Source organism: Theropithecus gelada, chromosome 1 (assembly GCF_003255815.1).
Source record: "Theropithecus gelada isolate Dixy chromosome 1, Tgel_1.0, whole genome shotgun sequence".
NCBI lineage: Eukaryota > Metazoa > Chordata > Mammalia > Primates > Cercopithecidae > Theropithecus > Theropithecus gelada.
The window spans coordinates 144,929,915-144,955,772 of NC_037668.1; the positions used below are offsets into that span (position 1 = coordinate 144,929,915).

Here is a 25,858-nt window from a genome sequence, read left to right on the forward strand (position 1 = left end):
GAGAATAAACATTGCTAAGACAGTAGAAAAAGAAAGGGAGAGCCAAAGTGTTCAACTCTTAATTCAGTGCCTCTCTATCTTTGGTTAAAATACATGCTATGTTCGCTGATACTTATCAGTCTGATCAGTGCTGATAGTCATATCAGCCATTCCTCCTGCTGGGCATAACTGAAAGTAAAGAATTCAATTTATTTACATTAAGTTTTATATCATCATTGTCAAACATTGAATTAGACCATAATATATATGAGAACAAATTAGGGAACTTGAAATGTATAATTTTTAGTGTATTATCATTAAAATTATAATGCAAGTATTTTTCAAATAAAAATTGCTTCCTATTTATACTTTTAAACACTATTTTGGTACACTAAAGAACTCTGACTTGCTGCCTAGGGACAGTACTTCTTACCATGTTTAAATACTTACCTATTCTTTTTGTGTCATTGAAATCTGGATCAGGCTCAGTATATGGCTTTAGTTCTTCTTCTTCATGACCAACATTCATCCATCGATCTTTCATTATTTGCTAGGAAATAAACTCTACATTATGTGTGGTCAATCAGAACATTCAGCCACTTACTATAACTCTATTTTAACAAATGTAAAATTACTGGTTCACTCAACAAGTTCCATGTGACATTTCTAGTTTGATTAGTGGGTCAAAAAGAGGTGTAAGACTTTGGGACACACACAACAACTATGACTGTCTTCCTACACACTCACCAAATGTATCGATTCAAAACACCATGCCTCTCTTATTCCTTCAAAGGGAATATTTTCAAATTTGGTTATTTTAACATAAGAACTTACTTTTTATAAAGCAGATTTTAACTTCTGCTTTAAATTTTTACATTTAAGATTAATATGGAGATTATAATTTTTTCCTGGTTTATGCCAAACATATGCCTTATTTTAAAATCATCACTTATTAAAATATTAGCAAAGAAGAGGTCATGGGGAATGAAAATCAGGGTTAGCAGTAAAGCTATCAATAAAGATAGCTAAGACAATGTGGAAAGGGAAGGCAGTTAAAATTTAAGTTTAGAGTTAGGAATTAGGTAAGAATCAAGCTGGGGTTGATGTGAATTACCAGAGTCAGATTTAAGCTAAGGCTGTGACAATAACAGACAGTCCTGGGCTGTTAAAAGGCAACCTTGTAGGGGGCAAGCTAGAGAATGGGAAAAATATTGGCAAAACATATACTGGATAAGGAGTAAATATTCAGAATATGTAAAGAATGCCTGCAACTCAATAACATAAAAACAAATAACCTCAATAAAAAATGGGGGAAGTAATTAATAGATATTTATCCAAAAAAGATACGTAAGTGGTCAAAAAGCATGCTTGCTATGTGAAAAGATACTCAACATCATTAGTCATCAGGGAACTCAAAACCATAGTGAGCTATCACCTTATACTCATTAGGATGGCCACTATACTCATTAGGATGGCCACTGTCAAAAAACAGGAAACAACAAGTGTTGGTGAGCATGTGGAGAAATTGAAACCCCTGTGAACTGCTGGCAGAAATGTAAAATGGTGCAGCTGCTACGGAAAGCAGTACAGAGGTTCCTAAAAAAATTAAAAATAGAACTACCATATGATCCAGTAATCCCACTTCTGGGTATTTATCCAAAAAAAACGAAAGCAGAATATCAAAGAGATATTCAGAAACTTATATGCACTGCAGCATTAGTCACAAAAGCCAAGATGTGGAAGTAACCTAAATGTACATTGACAAATGAATTGATAAAGAAAATGTGGTACATAAATACAAAGAAATATTATTCAGCCTTAAAAAAAATCTTGTTACATGTTACAACATGGATGAACCTTGAGGACATTATGTTAAGTGAAATAAGCCAATCACAGAAAGACAAATACTGCATGATTCTACTTACACGGATTATCTAAAGTAGTTAAGCTCACAGAAACATAAAGTATAACAGAATGGTGATTGCTGGGGCTGATGAGGGGGAAATGGGGATTTGTTTAACGAGTACAGAGTTTTAGTCACACAATATGAAAAAGTTCTGGAGATCTGTTGTACAACAATGTACACATAGTTAACGACGCTGTAATACACACTTATAAGTTGTTAAGAGGGTAAATATATGTTTGGTGTTTTTTACCACCACCACCACCAAAAAAAAAAGCAATCTAGTAGAGAATTTACTATACTCATGGTCAGGCAATGGGGAACTGGAAGAAACTTATTTGAATAATTCTGTATTAATTTAGAAAGATTGTTCACTTTTTATTACTACAGAATTTTAGGTTTTCATTCTAGGTGCTGATATATTAATTGCTTTTTCCAAGTCCTGTAAAGTACTTTCTCCATCTTTAAACTTTACTTGCCAATATTCCACTAATTGGAAAAATAACTTCCCATATATATACCTTTTGAAGGCTAATTTCTTGACTGCCCAGGTACCTTCTCCTCATTTATTAATATCTACCTAAAGCTAATCACTAGAAAATAAGAAATCCAGGGCAGATCTCTAACAACTGAAATCTCTAACAGTATTGCTGTGCTGAATTGGAGGATTTTCCACAGGTCATCATCACATGATTTTTTTTTTTTTTTAAAGACAGGGTCTCACTATGTTGCCCAGCCTGGAACTCCTGGGCTCAAGTGATCTGCTTGCCTCCGCTTCCCAAAGTGCTGGGATTATAGGCATGAGCCACCATGCCCAGCCACATGATACATTTTTAAATTAAACTTTCTAGAGAATTCATATATTTAAAAAATACTATTACGCAGACGTAACTCTTAAAAAGTTATCACTAACTTGATTTCTTTTCACCATTTTGGGCAATGGTAATTTAAGTGCCTTATTCAACTACTTTAAATAAAACTAGAGACCTACTACAAATAATTCTACCATGTGTCTTTAGTGATATTCATCAATAAGGGAAAAGTGTTGGGGTGGGTGAACATCAGGAGGAAAAAAAAATGGGCAAAGCAGAGATGCAAAAGTTGCCACACAATTTCTCAAAATACTAAGGCCTTTCCTGTTCCTTCCCTCTCCCCTCTCAAACATTATGTCTGACAGAAGCCTGAGCAAGAGTCAGGCACCAGCATCTGTAGAAATAAAATTTTGTTGTTGGCAGAATTTCCTAGGTTGGAAGGTGAATACATAGAAAACCCTCAGAGAACATATTGAACTACTTAAGGCCAGTTATACAGTACACACAGTTCCTCCCACATTGATCAAGCTCCAATCCAGCCATCTACTCCTTGACACCTTTATTGATTCAATTCTACAGCTGCACAAGCAGAGGAAGTAAGGAAGGCATACGGAAGTAGTAGCTCAGCTGATGCTTAAAAGTCTTTAAGCATATATAAAGTAAATCCATAACAAATCCTACCCCTCCACACACGTATCAGTACAAACAAAGGAATCTGACTGTCCTTTTATTAACACATTACTTTTTAATGGGAGTTCTTTGGACATTTGTTGTTATGATAATGAATGAGAAAGACAAAAAAGAAAAATAACCAACATGAGCTAAACACAAAATACTTCTAGTTCCTGAAATCAATTTAAGTCCTTACTGATATTCTCAAATTTAAGATTACAAGTTTGAAAATAATAACAAGTGGAATAAGATTAATAAATAGTAGAATACTAAGTAAGTAAAAAGTTAGATTCAGGTAGAATAAATACGGGTTAATCATGCAAAAAGGAAGTGGAAGACAAAGAACCAGGAGAGAAAATGCAGGTGTAAAGAGGCCCTCAGGCAAAACCAGCATGTAATGGTTATCTCTCAATGGTATGATTTTGAAAAGTCTCTCTGGCCAGTATGTAGGGAGTGAGTTAGAGGGGTTCAAGATTAGAGGCACATAAATCATGTAAGAGGCTTCAGCTAAATCTAGGAGAGAGATGATGACACTCCAATTTAAAGGTACGCAGTGGCAATAGGGAAACAAAAGACATTTTCAATATTTTGCCGGTAAAAATGAACAAAACTTAATGATTTATGCAGTTTTATGGAACTTCATAATCACAATTCATGATTATGAAGGATGGATATCCATATATCTACATGACTGGATATGGGGGAGAGATGAAAAGAAGAAGAAATTGAAGACAATGCCCAAATTTCTTATTCAGACAACTGAATTGAGAGGTTGGTATCATTCACTGAGATATCAAACGCACAGAGGGAAGAATGGATGGAGAAAGATGGAGCTCGGTTTTAGACAGCTTAAGCTGAGTTTGAGGCACTGTGGGATATCTCAATAAACATGTACTGTAATTACTCTGATACTTTACTCTGAGGCTCAAGAGAAATCTGGGCTAGGGATTGAGACTCAGGAATCCTTAGCCTACAGAGGATGCTGTATAAAAGCTGTGGGGTGGGTGGGATTCTCCAGGAAGAATGAATAGTGTTAAGAATAAATAGAAGAGGTCTCAGAGTACAGCCTCAAGGAACACTAGTACTTAAAGGTTAGAAAGAAAAGAAATCCAAAAAGAAAAACCCCCAGAGCATGACATGGAAGGCAACGAAAGAGTTCTTCGAAGAGGAGAAACTGCTGTCCTGTCAAATATGGCCACATGGTCAAACAAGGTGACACCTAAATAAGTAACCCGTGTGTTTAGCAATAGAGATGGGGGACTTTGCTGGGGGAAGTTTCAGTGGAGTGGTGGCATTAGGAACCAGAAGGTAAATGGATTGGTGAGGAATGGGTGATGGTTTAAATGTAGATACTCTTCAAAAGGGCTCACTACAAAGGAGGAGCAAGATGGCAGCACTGAAAGGGGATTACCGGGTTGAAGGATGCCTTTTTTAGTGGAGGAGATTCAAGATTCAAGTATGTATAAAAGCTGAGGAAAAGGAGTCAGTAGAGACAAGGTTCAGTTGGTTACAGAAGAGAGAGCCTTTTTGAAGGGATGAGATACTGAAAAGGAAGGTAGATAACCAAATCCAGCAAACAGATGAGTAAAGTTTTCAACAAGAGAAAAGACATCTTTCCACTATGACAGGCAGTGGGGAGACATGGGGTCTAAACAGTTAATTTAATTTTTTTGTATAGAAATGTACCATTTTATTACAAAGAGTCTCAAAAATGAAAACAGTATCTCAAAAAGGAAACTAGACCACCAACCTCCACCTGCAGAATTAGGGGAAGACAAAGGGCACGCAGTGTCAGTTTGTCGGCTCACTTGAAGCCACTGGGAAGGTATGAGAACAGAGCCAATCTAAAAATGGCTGATGTTACATTAGGAGCCTGAAAAGAACAGGAGACCCTTGAAGATCTGGCCATCCCTTCTAGAATGTTCAGTAAGGGCACCTTTCCAAAGCTACTAAGCAGGCATTTGGCATTTCAGGATTTTGTCTTACAGTTGCATAAAAGTATCCCTTTCACCCAGACCTGGTACTCTTTATGGCTCAAAGTTAAGAACTGGGGAAGGATGGAAGGATGAGTGGCAAGGCAGCTCCTAGAAGAGTTCACCCAGCATAGCTGTCCTGGGCTCAGGGCCTTGGTTTCTGTCTAGTCTCTGGGATTTATATTTAATAAATTTTCCTATAAATACACAGAGAAATAGAAGCATAAAATCTGAGGTGTTGGTGGAGAAAGGCGGGGGACTTGGCAAGAAGCCAGAGCTGGAGAGGTCTTTTCAGGCCAACCTGACCTCCTCCTTGACCCCTTTGGCTTCTGGCTTCTCCTCCTTGGTTTTCTCCTCTTCTGTGACTTTGTTCTTCTCATCTAGGTCTTTCTCTTTTTCATCCTGTTTTGACTCTCTTGGCTTTTTTGAAGTTGGAAGAGTTCTTGTGGCCACCCTCTTCCACCTCATCAGAGTCGGAGAACTCTCCCTCACAGGCAATTAGTCTGTCAGAGGAACAGATCGAGATGTATTTGTCAGGGTCTTCTTCACTCTCATCGCCACTCTCCTCAGGGACGGATCCTGTGGAATCACCTGCATTTGGACCCAGGTGTGTGGGGCAGCATTCTGAGGTTCTCAAACAGTCGCTGTTTATCTTCTCCAAGTACTATTCGTGTTCTGGTTAGTCATACTGAAAGGACTGATGTGAAGCTTGAAATCTGATCCAAACTATTCCAAGTAGTCGCTGTATGGAAGCTCATTAGGGATCTCTGTATCCAGGGCCATACCTGTCTAATAGGTCCAGCACTAGGCAACATTACAAATGATGAACCACCTCCTCCCAGCATCAGCATAGGCAAGTTAAAGCTCTTGACAAATCCCACACACTTGGCATGGACCCCCCGCCACTTTTTTTGAGATGGAGTCTCACTCAGTTCCCCATGCTGGAGTGCCCCATGCTGGAGTGCCCTGGCGCAATCTCGGCTCACTGCAACCTCCGCCTCTAGGGTGCAAGTGATTCTCATGACTCAGCCTTCTGAATAGCTGGGATTACAGAAGTGCACCATCATGCCTGACTAATTTTTGTATTTTTAGTAGATGCGGGGATTCACCATGTTGGCCAGGCTGGTCTCAAACTCCTGACCTCAAGTGAGCCTCCTGCCTCGGCCTCCCAAAGTGCTGAGAACAGGCATGAGCCACCATGACAGGCCGGCATGTGCTTTGATGATCAGATGGAAGCAACCTAACCAGTCCCCAGATAAGGAATCTGAGCCACACTGTAAGAGCACTGCACTAGGCTGGAACATCTCCATTACTCTGAACGCAACCAGCTTGAAATGGCCTCATAAGACTTGTCATCGGCCGGGCGCGGTGGCTCAAGCCTGTAATCCCAGCACTTTGGGAGGCCGAGACGGGCGGATCACGAGGTCAGGAGATCGAGACCATCCTGGTTAATACGGTGAAACCCCGTCTCTACTAAAAAGTACAAAAAACTAGCTGGGCGAGGTGGCGGGCGCCTGTAGTCCCAGCTACTTGGGAGGCTGAGGCAGGAGAATGGCGTGAACCCGGGAGGTGGAGCTTGCAGTGAGCTGAGATCCGGCCACTGCACTCCAGCCTGGGCGACAGAGCGAGACTCCGTCTCAAAAAAAAAAAAAAAAAAAAAAAAAAAAAAAAAAAAAAAAAGACTTGTCATCAATCCCATCTCAGAACAGGTAGTTACCAGCATAATACTTGCCTTTGCCAGTCCCAATATCCTGTAGATCCCTAGTTCCTGAAAAGTTCTCTCCATACTCAGGAGAAGACACAGTCATGACCCAGTCTGTGGTATAGAAGGCCTCTTCCATCCCATCGCCGTGGTGAATATCAAAGTCAATATATAGCACCCTCTGGTGATACGTTAGCAGTTCCAGGATGGCCAAGACAATGTCATTGATGTCAAAGATGCCTCAGGCTTCTTTGCATGGTGCAGGCCCACAGCCCAGTTCACAGCGATGTCTATCTGCTGCTTATTAAGTTTCACAGCACTTGCCACAGAGCTACCAGTAGACAACTGTAAGAATTCAAACAGGCCATCAAATACTGAACAGTCCTTGCCAATGTTGAATCTGCATCTGCTTGCTGAGCTCGAACATGTAATCTGAATGGATTGAGCGCAAGAATTTAATGTAGTCATCCCCGTGGTACTTGGTCATCTCCTCAGTACTGGGCTTGTGAGGGTGACAGATTTCTATTTTTCAGTGGAGACCATAGTTGGGCAGCAAATTATAAGTCATGCAGATCTGGTGAGGCTTCATTGGATGGCCTTGTCTATAAGAGTAACTTCCAACATCCCCATCCTGGTAGTAACAGACTTTCCTCCTGGTGCCCTGTGTCTGCGTCATCTTGCTTGCCTCCCGTCCCTCTCATCAGTTGGTCTCAACAGTAATGTTTAAGGTATGGGAATGGGAAGTGAAGAGAACTCATGACTTTTTTTTTTTTTTTTTTTTTTTTTTTTTTTTTTTTTGAGACGGAGTCTCGCTCTGTCACCCAGGCTGGAGTGCAGTGGCCGGATCTCAGCTCACTGCAAGCTCCACCTCCCGGGTTTTACGCCATTCTCCTGCCTCAGCCTCCCGAGTAGCTGGGACTACAGGCGCCCGCCACCTCGCCCGGCTAAGTTTTCGTATTTTTTAGTAGAGACGGGGTTTCACCGTGTCAGCCAGGATGGTCTCGATCTCCTGACCTCGTGATCCGCCCGTCTCGGCCTCCCAAAGTGCTGGGATTACAGGCTTGAGCCACCGCGCCCGGCCGAGAACTCATGACTTTTGGTTTGTATTTTCTCAGTGGAATAAAAGACAAAGATATTTGCCTAGAATGTTTTCCCCATCTTCCCACCTAAGTTCCTTTTTATTTCAAAATGATCACATAAAGTCTGGGCCCTTTCTGTTACTCTCTTTCATGGCACCCCGATCTTTGCCTACAATTGAATGAAGGTTGTTGTTATGTAATATTTTGGTTTACCTGTTAATCATGTATCTCCACCATTAGACCATAAACCCAATCAAAGAATGATCCACGTCTGGTTTGTTCAATATTGCATATCCAACACCTAAAAGTACCCAGCACTAAATGGTCAGTACATATTTGTAAACTGAATGAGTAAAACCTCATCTTAATCACTTATCTGTCCTTCTCCTGTGTTCCCATGGAACTCTGCTTATATCCTAGTGTTACTATTATTAAACTCTACCTTTGATTACAGTTAGTTGTGTATAGGTTTATCTCCACGTTATTTAAAGTCCTTGAGGACAAAGGCTGTGCCTTATGTGCTGTTTTTTCTCACTACAGATGCCTGTTTTTGAACAAGGTAGTGTTTTAAAATAATGTTGCTACAAGATCCCTGGGTAAGACAGAATCCAGAGATTAGCAACAAGAAGACATCTTACAAAGTTGTTATAATGTCCAGGAAAGAGAACAGAGGACTGAACTAGACATGAGGAAATGGAAGAAAGAAACCAGAAGCATAATCTATTGCATTTGATGAAAAGATTCATTTTGGTTCTGAGGGAATTGATGGAATATAAGAGGGTTCTGACAATTTTAAATCAGGTGCCTGGCAGAATAGGGTTTCTATAAATTAAGCAAGAAATATAGGAGCAATAGCAGATTTGATAGCTGAGAGATAAGCAATTAGAAGGAAAATGAAGATAATTTTCCGACGTTTCTCAGTTAAATTGCATTTATTTGTTGCTCATTTCATATCCACATGTTCCTGTCAGAACAAATATATACATGGATCAAACCCTTAAAAGTGATCTGTTATTTGGGGAAATGAGATTTACTTATGAAATCTAAATTTTTTTTAAATTTTTTTTTTTTTTTTTTTTTGAGACAGAGTTTTGTTCTGTCACCCAGGCTGGAGTGCGGTGGCACAATCTCGGCTCACTGCTACCTCCGCCTCCCAGGTTCAAGTAATTCTCCCGCCTCAGCCTCCCAAGTAGCTAGGATTACAGGCATGGGAACCATGCCTGGCTGATTTTGTATCTTTAGTAGAGATGGGGTTTCTCCATGTTGGTCAGGCTGCTCTTGAACTCCTGACCTCAGGTGATCCGCCCACCTGGGCCTCCCAAAGTGCTGGGATTACAGGTGTGAGCCACTGCACCCAGCCTACTTTTTTTTTGTTTTTGAGATGGAATCTCATTCTGTTGCCCAGGCTGGTGTGCAGTGGTGCAATCTCAGCTCACTGCAACCTCCACTTCCCGGGTTCAAGTGATTCTCCTGCCTCAGCCTCCCAAGTAGCTGGGATTACAGGCGCTCACCACCATGGCCAGCTAAATTTTCTATTTTTAGTAGAGATGGGGTTTCATTATGTTGGCCAGGGTGGTCTCAAACTCCTGACCTCAGGTGATCCACCCACCTGGGCCTCCCAAAGTGTTGGGATTACAGGCGTGAGCCACTGCACCCGGCCTATTTTTTTGTTTGTTTGTTTTTGAGATGGAATCTCATTCTGATGCCCAGGCTGGAGTGCAGTGGTGCGATATCAGCTCACTGCAACCTCCACTTCCCGGGTTTAAGCGATTTTCCTGCCTCAGCGTCCCAGAAGCTGGGATTACAGGCGCTCGCCACCACGGCCAGCTAGATTTTGTATTTTTAGTAGAGACGGGGTTTCATCATGTTGGCCAGGCTGGTCTCAAACTCCTGACCTCAGGTGATCCGCTCGCCTGGGCCTCACAAAGTGCTGGGATTACAGGCATCAGCCAAAACTATTTGAATACACAATAGAATTAACTATTTAAAGTTGTGCTATTAGTAGTGAGTTTTAATAAAGACCAAAAGAACAACTCGAAGTGTGGGCTGGGATTTTCAGGGAAGGAACCGTAAGGGGACAGGATGTAAACTGATTTGAAATATAAGCAGTATTTGGAATGGTGCAAAGTCATGGCAGAAGGATGTGAGGAACAGTGAGGAGGCACCCTTCTTTTACTAAGCACATGAATCATATACAATGAAAGAATACATTTTATACTACATTTTATAATTAGCACAGGAAAAAAAACAATAGGTGGACACAGAAGGACTGACTGCTAATTCTCACATAAAACTAGATTTGAGGCTAGGTTGAGTCAGGAAAAGTAGAAAATGCAGTGATAAGGAAAGAGAATTGGGCAGCAATGAGAGAATCAACAGTTTTGTTTCCCTTTATTATTATTATTCTAGTCACTGGGAATCACCAAGAGTCTGCTTAGCAGTTTGTCTCACAACAACAGTTGTATTTCAAAGCAGAATAAAAGTAATCTCAGAACGGAAAATAAAGGTTGGAAAGAAGATCTCCTTAAGAAAGGGAAGATGTGGGGTTTAACTCTGTTAATTCAAAATCTGAGGGTCTTTTTCCAAAAATAAAGCATAGAAAGCAACAAAGAATGGATACATGAAAGGGAAGAGAGATATGGACTACCTGCCCTTAGTTGTGTGAACCTCATGCCTATGTAAAATTCTTTCATGGTAACCAAAAGAATTGACATTAAAAATCTAGGGAGAAACGTTACCAGAAAACTGAGGTACTGCATGGCAGGAGAGAGCTCACGTAACCCTAGTCTGGGTGGTTTCAGGCATGGTATAAATAACTAGGCCAACAAACTGCACTAGACACAGAAATTAGTTGAATAAACTCATCCACTCCGATTTCATTTCATATATCTCATGAGAAACTAGAGGACAAAAAAACTTCCAAAATTAACAAAACAAAGTTTACCCTAGCCATCAGTGCCAATGAACATAAATGACTGCCTGAGAGTTATATTAACAAAACAATTGATCAGATGAATTAAACTAGCTATGGGAAATATACACTCTATACTTAGGTGCACATTTATTTTATTTTATCTTATTTTATTTGGAGACAGGGTCTTGTTCTGTCATCCCGGCTGCAAGTCCAGTGGCGCAATCATGGCTTATTGCATCCTCAACCTCCTGGGCTCAAGCAATCCTCCTGCTTCAGCCTCCTGAGTAGCTAGGACTACAGATGTGTGATACCACGCCCAGCTAATGTAGAGAAAGGGTTTTTCCAAGTTGCCCAGGCTGGTCTCGATCTCCTGGACTTAGGTGATCTGCCCGCCTTGGCCTCCCAAAGTATCTGGATTATAGTCATGAGCCATCAAGTGTGGCCTTAGGTGCACATTTTAAAAATATGGAATTTAGAATGGCCAGACAGAAATAATTTTACTTAAATTATTTCAATCTTTGTAAAACATACTATATGCTTCTGAATTTGTAACAGAAATCTTTCATTAAAAAATTATGAATTAATTGATTTTTTTGCTTTACTGTCACTTGGCAGACATAAACAAGACTGTAAAGATTATTTTAGTAACAGCTGAAAAATTAAGTATTAAAAGTCAAAATAAACACTTTTTTGGAGGACCAATGATGACAAAGAGAGGGCAATAAGAGGAGCTTTGCTTCAGGCTCAAATTTTGCATTATTTTGAAAGGTAATACAGTCCATCTTGGTTAAAGACTGGAAAAATGAATGAACATGTACAGAACAGGGAAAGCAGAAAAGTTTTTCAGTTTCTTTCTAATAAAAAAATCTAAACATACCAATATTCCAATAAACGGGTTTAAAAAACAATAGTGTACAACATAAAGCACAAATCCTTTTAAAATCATAATGAGGACAGTATCACACATGGAAGTTCCAGACTAGTACAATTAGAAAGAGCTGACAACATTCACACATATAACCTGAAAAAATTATATAACTGTTTGCTTATGCCTAGAAACAAACCATAGGCTAGTAGAATGTGAAACTAATTTCATTAATTTTTATTTTCACAGATGATAAATAAGGCATTTAACTTAGGAGTCTTTAAGAAACATTTTAATAAAATATACAGTTATGTCTGGTAGCAACAGAAAGGTAAGTTAAATAAGTTTGAAATGATAAGCAACCATGTAAGATTCTCTAAATCAAATTTCAATATTAGAAAAATATATAGTAAAAAGTATACAGGATACTCTAATCAATAATTCATGACACTAAAGTACACTGAAAAAACATTCATGATGTTCCACTTTTTCAAAATGTGGAAATTACCAGAAAAATATTTTATATTAAAATATACAAAGTTGGTACCAATCTATGAGGCTTCTTAACCAGACTCCTTAAGACAAGTAGTTAAAAGACGCTGAGAGCTTATACATGAAGAAGCACAAACTATTCATTAAAAATGTTCCATTTTATTGCTAATAAAAGAAATACAAATTAAAGCAAGGCATCAAATACTAGAATTTATATCCAATATTGAATCAAGCTATGGAGAACAGGTACATTCAAAAGCCTTGGGTCACATACATCTTTTGGCAATGATAAAAGAGCTATCTGATCACTTGCACCCTTTGGCCCAGTAATTCCACTCTGAAGAATTTATCTAAGCATATATCCCAAAGGGGAAAAAAGTATACCACATTGCTTTTATCAAAAACAATGGAAACAACTCAGATGTGCAATAAACATAGAATAGTTAAATAAATTATGATATGTTACCCAAGGAGAATAACATAGCTATTAAAAACAAAGGAGTGCATTCTTATGACAAAGCAAGAATGCATATCAAAATCTTCTAAGGTTAAAAAAAAAATGGAACATGATATAAAACATTACTAACACATAAAATGTTATGTTTACATAATACAGATTGAGTATTTTGAAAATGGCTTTAAAAACCTTTACAGATTTTTTACTGTAATGCTAATAAAATTGGTTGGAAAAATAAAAGTGAAGACTAACAATTTTTGAAGTCACCAATATTTCTAGGAGGGTTTCTTAAGGTTTGGTATAAGAAATATTTCTATTTAAAAAAATGGTGTCAAGTTTCCCTGGAAAGTCATTTTTGGGAACTGTGAAGCAAATCAGCCTTTGCATAGTAATATCTATAATATTATGATAATATTTCCAGTGGGAACTCGTGTTTTCATAGCTGAAAAACTTTGTTTTGGTAAGCTGGAACAGAAAGCTGCAGACTATACTGAAATATGTTGGAATGAGCTTCTGATGATCAAATATTTCAGTAATAAAAATTTGGCTTTTAAATTCAACTCAAAGCACTCTACTATTTTAATCCTCAACACTTTAATACTAATGATAAAAGACTAATGTGTTTGGCTACTATAAATTAATCATCTTTAAGGCATCAGCACATCTTATCTACTGTCCACAGAGATCTGTAATATCTATTCCCCCAAAATAATTTTTGTATATTCTTTTTGCTCTGCTCATTAGCTAAGCTGTTGCTTCAACTCTGGGCATTTTATTAAGTGACACTCAGGTAAAGTGGGGTTCTTACGATAAAAGTCACAAAGCAGGATTACAAGACATGTTCTCTAAAGTTCATTATTTTAGAACTGATATGAGAGTCAAGAATTTTAGCTTTTTAAATATTTCACCTAATTCTTCTATGAATAATGATGGAAAGCTTTCAAAATAAGTGACATAAAAGTGGGCATTATATAGTACATGTTCTCTACTAAAGCATTACTATCATAATTTTTTTACCCCCAAAAGGGGGGAAAAGCCCACAAAATTTGTAAGATATAACTAATACCATTTAAACAAATAATTCAGTAAAAAAATCCTTATCATTGATGAACTGACACAAAGCATTTAAAATAATTTCCCAGTGGAAGTCACCATCCCTTAACTTCCATCAAAACATGCTGTATCTTCTACTGAAAAATATTTGTGGAAATAAAATTACAAAACCCACACTAACCTGAGAGCTCTGTACACAGGGATGGCTCACTATAAGGCTGCCTCCTAAGCAGCATGAAGTCCGTGCCAGAAAGCCCCATTGCTACACTAAAAAAGTACAGTTTATATGAGGTTAATTCTCTGAATTCTCTACCTTTCTATTAAGGCGAATAAAAGAAGACAGAAAGTACTAGTGAATAATGCATGCTGAATCTCTGAAATTATCTTAGTAAAGGCTACAATATCATTCTTAAAAACAGATGGGCAAAATATTTAAGAAATAAATTATTCTAACTGCAGCGCCAGAAGAAAAAAAATACTAGACATTTTGGTTATGTGAACTTGCTTGCCTGTAACATACTTAGTCCATTTATAATGGTGTCTATTATTATAAATAACCTCATATATGGAATGTATGTAGGCAACACAACAATGTGTTAAGAAATGAAATGCCTGTTTCCAATATGTTCTACTTAAATATTTGTAAATTTTCTTTACTAAAGTTGAGAGGTTTCTATTGCATTTTTAAATGCTAGATACCAATGTCAGATATAGCTGTGAAATATTCACTAGATTAGAATTTTCACTATTTTCTTTTATCCTTGAAATATTTATTGAGAACTTACTAAAAACAAGGTTTCTGTTTTCGACAACGCAATTTCTGACAGAGGCTACGTTTTCCTCCTTCTCTAACTAAAAGTGGATTTAACCTCTATTTTTGTGTTGTTTTAATTTAACATGGCACTACAGAACAAAGAGGAAATAATAGTTTTTAGAGACAGCTACTGTGGCAACTTTTGAAAGTGAAAAAAATAGTGAAAAAAATTCATGTCATTTTCCCTACCTCTAAACAACAGGCAGATTAGATAATTTGGCAATTTTCCTAAGAAAACATTGGAGAAAAATGCTCTTCAGTTTCTGGAATATTTTAATTGTTAAAATTTAAATTTGGAGTATAAAAATTTACTTACTTCCAAGCTACCTCTCTTTATTGGATTCAGGACTAATAATTTCTTCAGAAGATTTTCACAGTCTGTGGACATGTAAAAGGGAATACGGTACTTCCCTCGTAAAACTCGCTCTCGCAGTTCCTTAATGAAAGTGAAAGAAAGCACTTGTAACTGGTTTTTGAAATAATCATACTTGGGGATAAAACATTAATATAAAATTTAGCTGATACCTTTAAATTCTGGCCATCGAAAGGCAAGGAGCCACTGACTAATGTATAGAGAATGACGCCCAGACTCCACACATCCACTTCAGGCCCATCATACTTCTTTCCTTGGAAAAGCTCGGGAGCAGCATAGGGTGGGCTTCCACAAAATGTGTCCAATTTGTTCCCAACTGTAAATTCGTTACTAAAACCAAAGTCAGCAATTTTAATATTCATATCACCATCAAGGAGAAGGTTTTCAGCCTAAGAGGAAAATAATAAAAAGAACAATGTAAAAAGCCTACATAAAATAAAAATATTTGTTAAAAGTGTTTTAGCTTCCAAACTTACATCTCGTCTCTCATTTATAAATGTAGTATCAAATTTAGAAGCCCAGTATGGTACTTCAATGCATTCTGAATTATATCTATATAAGACTAAATTTTAACGCTATAAAAGGAAAGCTCTCTTTATATGCATATATGCAACTACTTAAGAAAGGTTATTTAAAACCCATTTTCTTTGATAGGTTATTTTAAACTCATTTTTTCCCTCATAGTCAGAAACATCCTAGAAGTGTACCTTAGTATGACCTACTCTAAAGAGCACAATACTAATCCATCTTGGCCTTAAACCAACATGATTACCCAAAGGAGCTCTATTTTAATAGGGTATTGTTGGTTAATGCTAGGCTCAAAGGTATATCTACAGTAACTGCCTGTCAGGGGTTCTGTGACTACTAATTCATTCCTTTGTCCTCTCTTGTAGAATGCTTCCTCAACAAACTACTGTTTCAGTAAAACATGACCAAAAAATACAGCCTCTATTATATCTTGTCTGTTTTAAGCTTCTTTTTGCTGTTTTAAAACTAGATTCTCTTCTTGACGTATATTTTACATAGAAAGCAGTGAATTTTCCATGTTTTGAGATGGTTTTCCAAAATCCTAAAGCAGAATCACTCAAAGACAATATTTTACATGTCCCTTTTGTAAACAGAAGCAATTCAATAAAGGACTTGTTTTTGTACACGTTTTATTTCAAACTCTATTACAATGGATGGACAGACTAACAAAGGTATAGGTTACTTTGTAGATGTGTTTTATCAGGTTTCAAAAAGAAATAAAATTTGACTAAAACAAAAATCAGATTTCTCTATATTACTAGAAGGTCCAACAATCATAAGAGTCAAGCACTCTGCCCATCATATATCTCTTCCCTCCCTACCTGCCACAACCTTTCTTTTCTTCTTTTTTGTGGTATACTAGCTTGGGATATTTGTTTTCATTTTATTTTGGAAAATGCAGATACACCTAGAACCCAAAACATACAATAAAAATGGGGTATCATTTATTACATAAATACTATAAAAGCACATACATTTGGAAAAATTTATAATAGACTGTAACATTTTTGAACTGTGACAAAACCAGGTTATTTTGATGTTCTGATGTAAGGGCCTGGTCACTGTAAATTTCTGAAGCTGTTTTTGAGCAAGCTGGACTTTCTCTAAAAATGTCTGGATGGATATCAAAGTATCCAAGCTGCCTCAGAAGAGAAGAGCTACAAGGGGTTCTGAGGCTCCTTCCAGGAGTGTATAGGAAAACTCTCTCTACTGGACTGGAGGGAAAACACAAGGTTTTGAACATTATTATTTTTTGCAGATTTTTTTCATATAAGAAATGAGATGATAAACTGGGAGTTAAACACAGAAGCAGGGGAACAGTTCTTTTCTTTCTCATTCGTCATGGAAGTGATTCCCCTTAAAATAGCCAAGGAAGGAAATCAAGAAATAGAAAAATTGGGAGCAACAGAAAATTCATAAGCTCTGAAAAATGAAGCTAAAATACAGAATTAGACTTGACTTTTGACAACTGTTTAGGATAATATATTCAAACATAACCCAAACTGGTGCAAGTAGTTGATAAAGGTGATGAGGAAAAAAGTGAAAAAGAAAAATAAGACTCTTACGTACAGGACAATGAAAATTAAATTTGGAAGATTAGAGAAAAAAGGTAAAAAACATGTAAACATTTTAGCCCAGGGTCCTTCCACTTTCATTTTTTAAACAATCTATATGGCACAACCATTTATTGACTAACTACACATTTCTTATTCCAAAGTATGCTCGTTTATACTATTATACGCATTTAGTGTTCATAAAAATGTTTTAAAACTTTCCTTAGTTCTTTGAGCTTTAAGGTAGAGTGTGAATACTGTCTCTTATGTAAGGGAAACATGGGTCTGTGCTCTGACTTTGCTTCTGTCTGAGGTCCCACACTTTTGGCTGGGAATAAAGTTCCATATCGATGCATTTAAAGCAAACTAATTAATAGTGAATCAAATCCTCTAACTTCTAAAGCTAGATAACTTCTCACTCATATTTTCTTCATTTGCTCAGTGAAAATATTACCTTTCATAAAGCTGCTGTGAGAATCAAAAACTAACTACTTGTATAGTGTCTAGTAGCACAGTTAGGCAATAAGACAGCTCTAATATTATTATTAAACATACGTTAATAATAAAGATTTTTTTAAAAATTACAATCAGAAGCTTACCTTAAGATCACGGTGAACAATGCACTTTTGATGACAATACTGTACAGCAGATACAATCTGGAATAAATATTTGGATAAAAGAGTCAAACTATTAAAAAAAAATTTCCCCAATAATCATCTCCAATTTAGATAAATTACTAACTTGGATTTCAAGGTAGTATTTAATAAATATGCTATGTCTTTAATTCAGAAAACTATACACATTAAAGCGATGAAATTTTCGCTGTTAAGTGCAGAAAATTTGGAAAAATAATATTCTCTTACTAAAATACAATAAAATATTTCTCTGTCAGAGGCTGTGAAGATGTCATATGGATCATTTATAGTTCTCTGTTTATGTGACTGAATGTGTACAATTTATAGTTTTGGTCAAATGGTTTACTATAGTGTTGAAATAAAAGCTTTGACACACATGAATTACTATTTTAAGATAATTGTCTCAAGTTAAAAAAGCAGAACTCTATTCTAGGAATTACAACAAATGTGTTCAAGGCATGTTTCTTTAGTGAGGCCAATTCACTAAGAACTTATCGATGAGGTATTTAGCAATACCTATATTTATCTATTCATATATAAAGAGAAAGGAAAATTTTTGAGCCTTAAAAAGAAATGTGATCAGCAATAGAAAAGAGGGAAAAATGAAATTCAATCTTAAACCTGTCACTAATTCAGTCAGGTGAAGTATTCTATGCCTGTAACTTGATTTTGTATGCAGCCATAATTTTTAACCATCACACAGAGCTCTTTGGAGACAAGGACTAAACAGGAGGAACCCAACAGTTTAAAGGCCAAAAGTATGACAGAAATAGATTATAAACAATTCTATGATAGTTCTTTATTACATAAAATACAGAAATAGAATCTGATAGCAATCAATTAAGAACTATTTTTTACATATAATTACATCTGATGAATAGAAGGATGGTCATTTTAATGTACATCAGAACATTCAATTCTGTGAATTCAGTTAAATATAAAAACAGTTTGGATGTTAGGCATTTACAAATGGAGACAAAAATGAGATTTTTTTTTCAAGTATAAAGGTGATGTGAAGTATGACCATGCTAATAGGAATATAGGTGGGAAAAAAAACCTTCAAAGTAGAAGTGAACTGATATTTCAGTATTGTAAAATTATTCTAATGTATATTAAAATGGTTTGAAGAGAGAGAAAACATGAATTCAAAACAAAATAATCAACACACAATGAGTAATATACAATTCCATTTAATTCATTTTGATTCAACAGTTTATTGAGTACCTGCTATGTGCAAGAAAATGTGCTGGTTGCTAGGCAAATACAAAAATGAATACTAATTGGACTCTGTCCTTAAGGCGCTTACAATCTGATTAAGAAGAGAAAATAAGGTATATATTCTCTATATACCTTGTATTATGGAGGTATATATTATTATATATAGAGGTATATATTATTACCTTTCTATATATTATATATAGAGAGGTATATATTATTCCCCTATAATACAAGGTAGAATCATAGAACTCTACCTTTTTAAAAGAGTATCATAAAAAATAAAGAATAATTTCAGTTGGAAATGCTTCCTGAAGGAGGTGATATTTGCTCTAAGCCATCCTTGAAGGACAGAAATATTTTAAAATGTGGAGATCTGGAGATGGGGAGGTGGTGAAATGCATTAATGACAGGGGAACTGTTTATTTGAAAAGCAGGTAGGATTCATGCCTGTAATCTCAGCACTTTGGGAGGCTGAAGTGGGAGGATGATCGCTTGAGGCCAGGAGTTCAAGACCAGGCCTTGACAACACAGTGAGACCTCATCTCTACAAAAAATAAAAATATTAGCTAGGTGTGGTGGTATGCACCTGTGGTCCCAGCTACACAGGTGGCTGAGGCAGGAGGATTTCTTGAGCCTAGGAGGTTGAGGCTGCAGTATGCCATGCTCACACCACTGCACACCTACCTGGATAACAGAGTGAGACCCTGTCTCAAACACAACAAACAAACAAACAAAAAGACCAACCAACCAACCAACCAATCAAACAAACAAAAAACCCCAGAAAACCAAACCAAACAAAAAATCATTTAAAGAAAAGGAGGCGGAAAAATGGTGACAGTGGGAGTCAAATCTTGACAAATAGGTTGGTAAAAGTCAAAACTAGGCAGGTACTACAGAACCACTAGATGTTCTTAGGCAGGGTGACTGGGAATGATTATAATCAATTTGAAGTATGATTCCCAAAAACACAGAAGGATCTAATGATGAACATTTGTAGTATTAGTTTTCTTAAGCAATATGTTTCAAAATTCTAATACCCAATTTTCACTAAATTACGTTCATTAGCCAAAAGACATATACATTTATATGTATATTTTATTAGACATACTATATAGGTTATAGTATGTTCGTATTATAAGATTATTTTGTATCACGGGTGACAGAAATTTGCTGATAATGACATTATCTTTTATTAGGCATGTTTGTATGATCCACTGAAGGTATGCGACAGATAATAATTTGGTTATCAAACATGATCAGAGGCCATGCAACTCATGTCAGACAGAATGGTCTCTATGAAAACAGTTCTATATTTACTTCTGGAATCAAACATTTCCTAAGCCTCAAAGCATCAAGAATGGAAAGATAATTACGAAGAATCCTCTGCATTAAGCATGTGTTCTCCCCAAACTCTATGAAGTCTGAGCTATCAGTCAAATGTGGTGGTTTATTATAGTATTAACACAATTGCTTAGCAGGGAACAATTTCTGCCATGAAAGAAGTTCTGCCTTCTGACTCACTGCAAGAATCCCCCTCCACAAGCCCAATTTTTACTGCATTATTTTACAGCTAGACCTTCCAATCTCAAAACATTCTGTACTTCCATAAATAGGATATAGGAACTTCCCTATGAGCCTTCTATTAATGGATCTTGAAAACATGATTTATAGGCAGCTGGGAACTGACGGTAAGACCACACACATCAGTGTTTTCCATTGAGGTGGAGTTATCAGGGTTACTTTGCAATTATTAATACTTATAAGTGGGTCAGGAATCCCCATGCTTGAAGTGGTAGACTTGATATTACAAGAATTGAATCAATATTATGATTTTTTTTTTTTTTTTGTAGGCTCAAGTCTTAAGGAATTTTGTAAAAGCATTGTATGGGTAATGGCTGCTAAGTGGTCTTAAACTGTCCTAGTGTCTTCAGTATTTCTAAGAGTAAGGTCAAGGACGTATATACATTTATCCTTGTTGACACAGTATTAACACATACTTTCTTTCACCGTTAAAATAAAAAAGAAAATAAAAGTAAATGTATATTCATTAAGTCCGTAAGAGTTTAAATCAAATCCATAAATAAAAATAAGCTCCTCAAAAATAAATTTAAGTGTAAATTTACCTTTAGTCAGGTAACTACAAAATAATGTACGTGTGTGCATATGTGTATGTATGTTTACATATCTCTGGTTTCTAAAAATGAGACTTAGTAACTTTTTTAGTTTTGGGAAAACATATATAGATACTAAATACATTTAAAATTTACAGTAAATAAATAAATTATAAATAAAATATTTCCCATTGTTTTACAATTTAAATAGCATTCATCGGGCATTCAGTCTCTGCAATGTAAAGAATATGAAGATGATTTCAAAATATTACAGATTTTATTTCAAAAACCATGCCAATTTTAGTAATTATTTGTATCTGTAAAAATATCTATGTCCCAACCTCCTATCCTGCTCTCGCTTACCAGCAAAGTTGGAAAGCTCTTTAAAATAGCAGGCATTTCCAACTTCTCTAATTCCATATAGTACCCCATACAATTTTCTACATTTACCAAAAAATAAGTAAAACAAGGTGCCTAAAAAAGTAAGAGTAAGCAGCAATAATCTCTAAAATATACATTAGGATTCCAATGGGAATATTTAATGCAAACTGGAACTTTCTTGCTGGTCTGCTACTAACAAAAGCTACTGTGACTGATATTAAATGAATAATATATAAAATGATGTGTGTGGCTGTGTGCAGTGGCTCACACTTGTAATCCCAGCACTATGGGAGGCTGAGGTGGACAGATCACCTGAGGTCAGGAGTTCAAGACCAGCCTGGCCAACATGGTGAAACCCCTTCTCTACTAAAAATACAAAAATTAGCTGGGAGTGGTGTTCTGTGCCTGTAATCCCAGCTACTTGGGAGGCTGAGGTAGGAGAATCACTTGAACCCAGGAGGTGGAGGTTGCAGTGAGACGAGATAGCACCACTGCACTCCAGCCTGGGTGACAGAGCAAGACTCCGTCTAAATAAATAAATAAATAAATAAATAAATAAATACATGTCAAGACAGCTGAATAGGGAACAGTTCCGGTCTGTAGCTCCCAGCGTGATCGATGCAGAAGACGGGTGATTTCTGCATTTCCAATGGAGGTACCTGGTTCATCTCATTGGGACTGGTTGGACAGTGGGTACAGCCCACAGAGGGCGAGCTGAAGCAGGGCAGGGAGTCGCCTCACCTGGGAAGCACAAGGGGTCGGAGTATTTCCCTTTTCTAACCAAGGGAAGCCATGACAGACTACCTGAAGAAACGGGACACTCCCCGCCCAAATACTGCGCTTTTCCAAGGTCTTAGCAACCAGCAGACAAGGTGATTCTCTCCCATGCCTGGCATGGCACGTCCTACGTCCATGGAGTCTTGCTCACTGCTAGTGCAGCAGTCTGAGATCCATCTGTGAGGCAGCAGCCTGGCTGAGGGAGGGGCATTCGCAAATGCTGAGGCTTGAGTAGGTAAACAAAGCAGCCAAGAAGCTTGAACTGGGTGGAGCCAACTACAGCTCAACAAGGCCTACTGCCTCTAGACTCCACCTCTGTGGGCAGGGCATAGCTGAACAAAAGGTAGCAGGCAACTTCTGCAGACTTAAACGTCCCTGTCTGACAGCTCTGAAGAGAGCAGTGGTTCTCCCAGCACAGCGTCTAAGCTCTGAGAAAGGACAGACTGCCTCCTCAGTTCTGTGCCTGTGATTACAGGCACAGACCACTCCCAGCTAATTTTTGTATTTTTAGTAGAGAAGGGGTTTCACCATGTTGGCCAGGCTGGTCTTGAACTCCTGGGTCCCTGACCCCCGTGTAGCCTAACTGGGAGACACCTCCCAGTAGGGGCTGACAGACACCTCATATAGGCAGCTGCCCCTCTGGGATGAAGTTTCCAGAAGAAAGATCAGGTAGCAATATTTGCGTTCTGCAGCCTCCACTGGTGATACCCAGGCAAACAGGGTCTGCAGGAGAACTCCAGCAAACTCCAACAGACCTGCAGCTGAGGGACCTGACTGTTAGAAGGAAAACTGACAAACAGAAAGGAATAGCATCAACATCAACAAAAAGGTAATCTACACCAAAACGCCATCTGTAGGTCACCAACATCAAAGACCAAAGGTAGATAAAACCACAAATATGGGGAGAAACCAGAGCAGAAAAGCTGAAAACTCTAAAAATCAAAACGCCTCTTCTCCTCCAAAGGATCGCAGCTCCTCGCCAACAATGGAATAAAGCTGGATGGAGAATAACTTTGACGAGTTGACAGAAGTAGGTTTCAGACATCTACAGAACTTTCCACCCCAAATCAACAGAATATACATTCTTCTCAGCACCACATCACACTTATTCCAAAACTGTCCACACAGTTGGAAGTAAAGCACTCCTCGGCAAATGTAAAAGAACAGAAATCACAACAAACTATCTCTCAGACCACAGTGCAATCAGATTAGAAATCAGGATTAAGAAACTCACTGAAAACCGCACAATTACATGGAAACTGAACAACCTGCCCCTGAATGACTACTGGGTAAATAACAAAATGAAGGCAGAAATAAAGATGTTCTTTGAAATCAATGAGAACAAAGACACAATGTACCAGAATCTCTGGGACACATTTAAAGTCATGTATAGGGGGAAATTTATAGCACTAAATGTCCACAAGAGAAAGCAGGAAAGATCTAAAATCGACACCCTAACATCACAATTAAAAGAGCTAGAGAAGCAAGAGCAAACACATTCCAAAGCTAGCAGAAGGCAAGAAATAACTAAGATCAGTGCAGAATTGAAAGAGATAGAGACACAAAAAAACCCTTCAAAAAATCAATGAATACAGGAGCTGGTTTTTTGAAAAGATAGACAAAATTGATTGACTGCTAGCAAGGCTAATAAGGAAGAAAAGAGAGAAGAATCAAATAGATGCAATGAAAAATGATAAAGGGGATATCACCATCAATCCCACAGAAATGCAAACTACCATCAGAGAAAACTATAAACACCTCTATGCAAATGAACTAGAAAATCTAGAAGACATGGATAAATTCCTGGACACATACACTCTCCCAAGACTTAACCAGGAAGAAGTTGAATCTCTGAATAGACAAAAACAGGCTCTGAAATTGAGGCAATAATTAATAGCCTACCAACCAAAAAAGGTCCAGGACCAGAAGGATTCACAGCTGAATTCTACCAGAGGTACAAAGTGGAGCTGGTACCACTCCTTCTGAAACTATTCCAATAAGAGAAAAAGAGGGAATCCTCTTTAACTCATTTTATGAGGCCAACATCATCCTGATACCAAAGCCTGGCAGAGACACAACAAAAAAAGAGAATTTTACACCAATATCCCTGATGAACATTGATGCAAAAATCCTCAACACAATACTGGCAAACCAAATCCAGTTGCACATCAAAAAGCTTATCCACCGCGATCAAGTGGGCTTCATTCCTGGGATGCAAGGCTGGTTCAATATATGCAAATCAATAAATGTAATCCATCACATAAACAACCAACAACAAAAACCACATGACTATCTCAATAGATGCAGAAAAGGCCTTCAACAAAATTCAACAGCCCTTCATGCTAAAAACTCTCAATAAACTAGGTATTGATGGAATGTATCTCAAAAACTAGGTATTGATGGAATGTATCTCAAAATACTAAGAGCTATTTATGACAAACCCACAGCCAATATCATACTGAATGGGCAAAAACTGGAAGCATTCCCTTTGAAAACTGACACAACACAAGGATGCCCTCTCTCACCACTCCTATTCAACATAGTGTTGGAAGTTCTGGCCAGGGCAATCTGGCAGGAGAAAGAAATAAAGGTATTCAATTAGGAAAAGAGGAGGTCAAGTTGTCCCTGTTTGCAGATGACATGAATGTATATTTAGAAAACCCCATCGTCTCAGCCCAAAATCTCTTTAAGTTGATAAGAGACTTCAGCAAAGTCTCAGGATACAAAATCAATGTGCAAAAAATCACAAGCATTCGTCTACACCAATAACAGACAAACAGAGAGCCAAATCATAAATGAACTTCCATTCACAATTGCTACAAAGAGAATAAAATACCTAGGAATCCAACTTACAAGGGATGTGAAGGACCTCTTCAAGAACTATAAACCATTGCTCAATGAAATAAAGGAGTACACAAACAAATGGAAGAATATTCCATGCTCATGGATAGGAAGAATCAATATCGTGAAAATGGCCATACTGTCCAAAGTAATTTATAGATTCAATGCCATCCCCATTAAGCTACCAATGACTTGCTTCACAGAATTGGAAAAAACTACTTTAAAATTCATATGGAACCAAAAAAGAGCCTGCATTGCCAAGATAATCCTAAGCAAAAAGAACAAAGCTAGAGGCATCATGCTACCTGACTTCAGACTATACTACAAGGCTACAGTAACCAAAACAGCATGGTACTGGTACCAAAACAGAGATATAGACTAATGGAACAGAATAGAGGCCTCAAAAATACCACCACACATCTACAATCATCTGATCTTTGACAAACCTGACAAAAACAAGAAATGGGGAAAGGATTCCCTATTTAATAAATGGTGCTGGGAAAACTGGCTAGCCATATGTAGAAAGGTGAAACTGGATCCCTTCCTTACACCTTATACAAAAATTAATTGAAGATGGATTAAAGACTTAAATGTTAGACCTAAAACCATCAAAGCCCTAGAAGAAAATCTAGGCAATACCATTCAGGACATAGGCATGGGCAAGGACTTCATGACTAAAACACCAAAAGCAATGACAACAAAAGTCAAAATAGACAAATGGGATCT

General features: G+C 37.4%; 1 protein-coding gene and 1 pseudogene across 4 annotated transcripts in view; both read right to left on the reverse strand.

Annotated features, from left to right (window-relative positions):
• MARK1 (microtubule affinity regulating kinase 1) overlaps positions 1 to 25,858 on the reverse strand; it is a 141,788-nt gene that overhangs the window by 30,095 nt on the left and 85,835 nt on the right. For all 4 annotated transcript variants that reach the window (XM_025387443.1, XM_025387462.1, XM_025387453.1 and 1 more), the window contains exons 7-10: positions 17,769 to 17,825; positions 15,241 to 15,477; positions 15,032 to 15,151; positions 430 to 529 (exon numbers count right to left, since the gene is read on the reverse strand). In XM_025387443.1, the coding sequence (XP_025243228.1) occupies positions 430 to 529; positions 15,032 to 15,151; positions 15,241 to 15,477; positions 17,769 to 17,825 (514 nt within the window). The remainder of the gene's footprint in view (positions 1 to 429; positions 530 to 15,031; positions 15,152 to 15,240; positions 15,478 to 17,768; positions 17,826 to 25,858) is intronic.
• Positions 5,631 to 7,717, reverse strand: LOC112611353 (annotated as a pseudogene).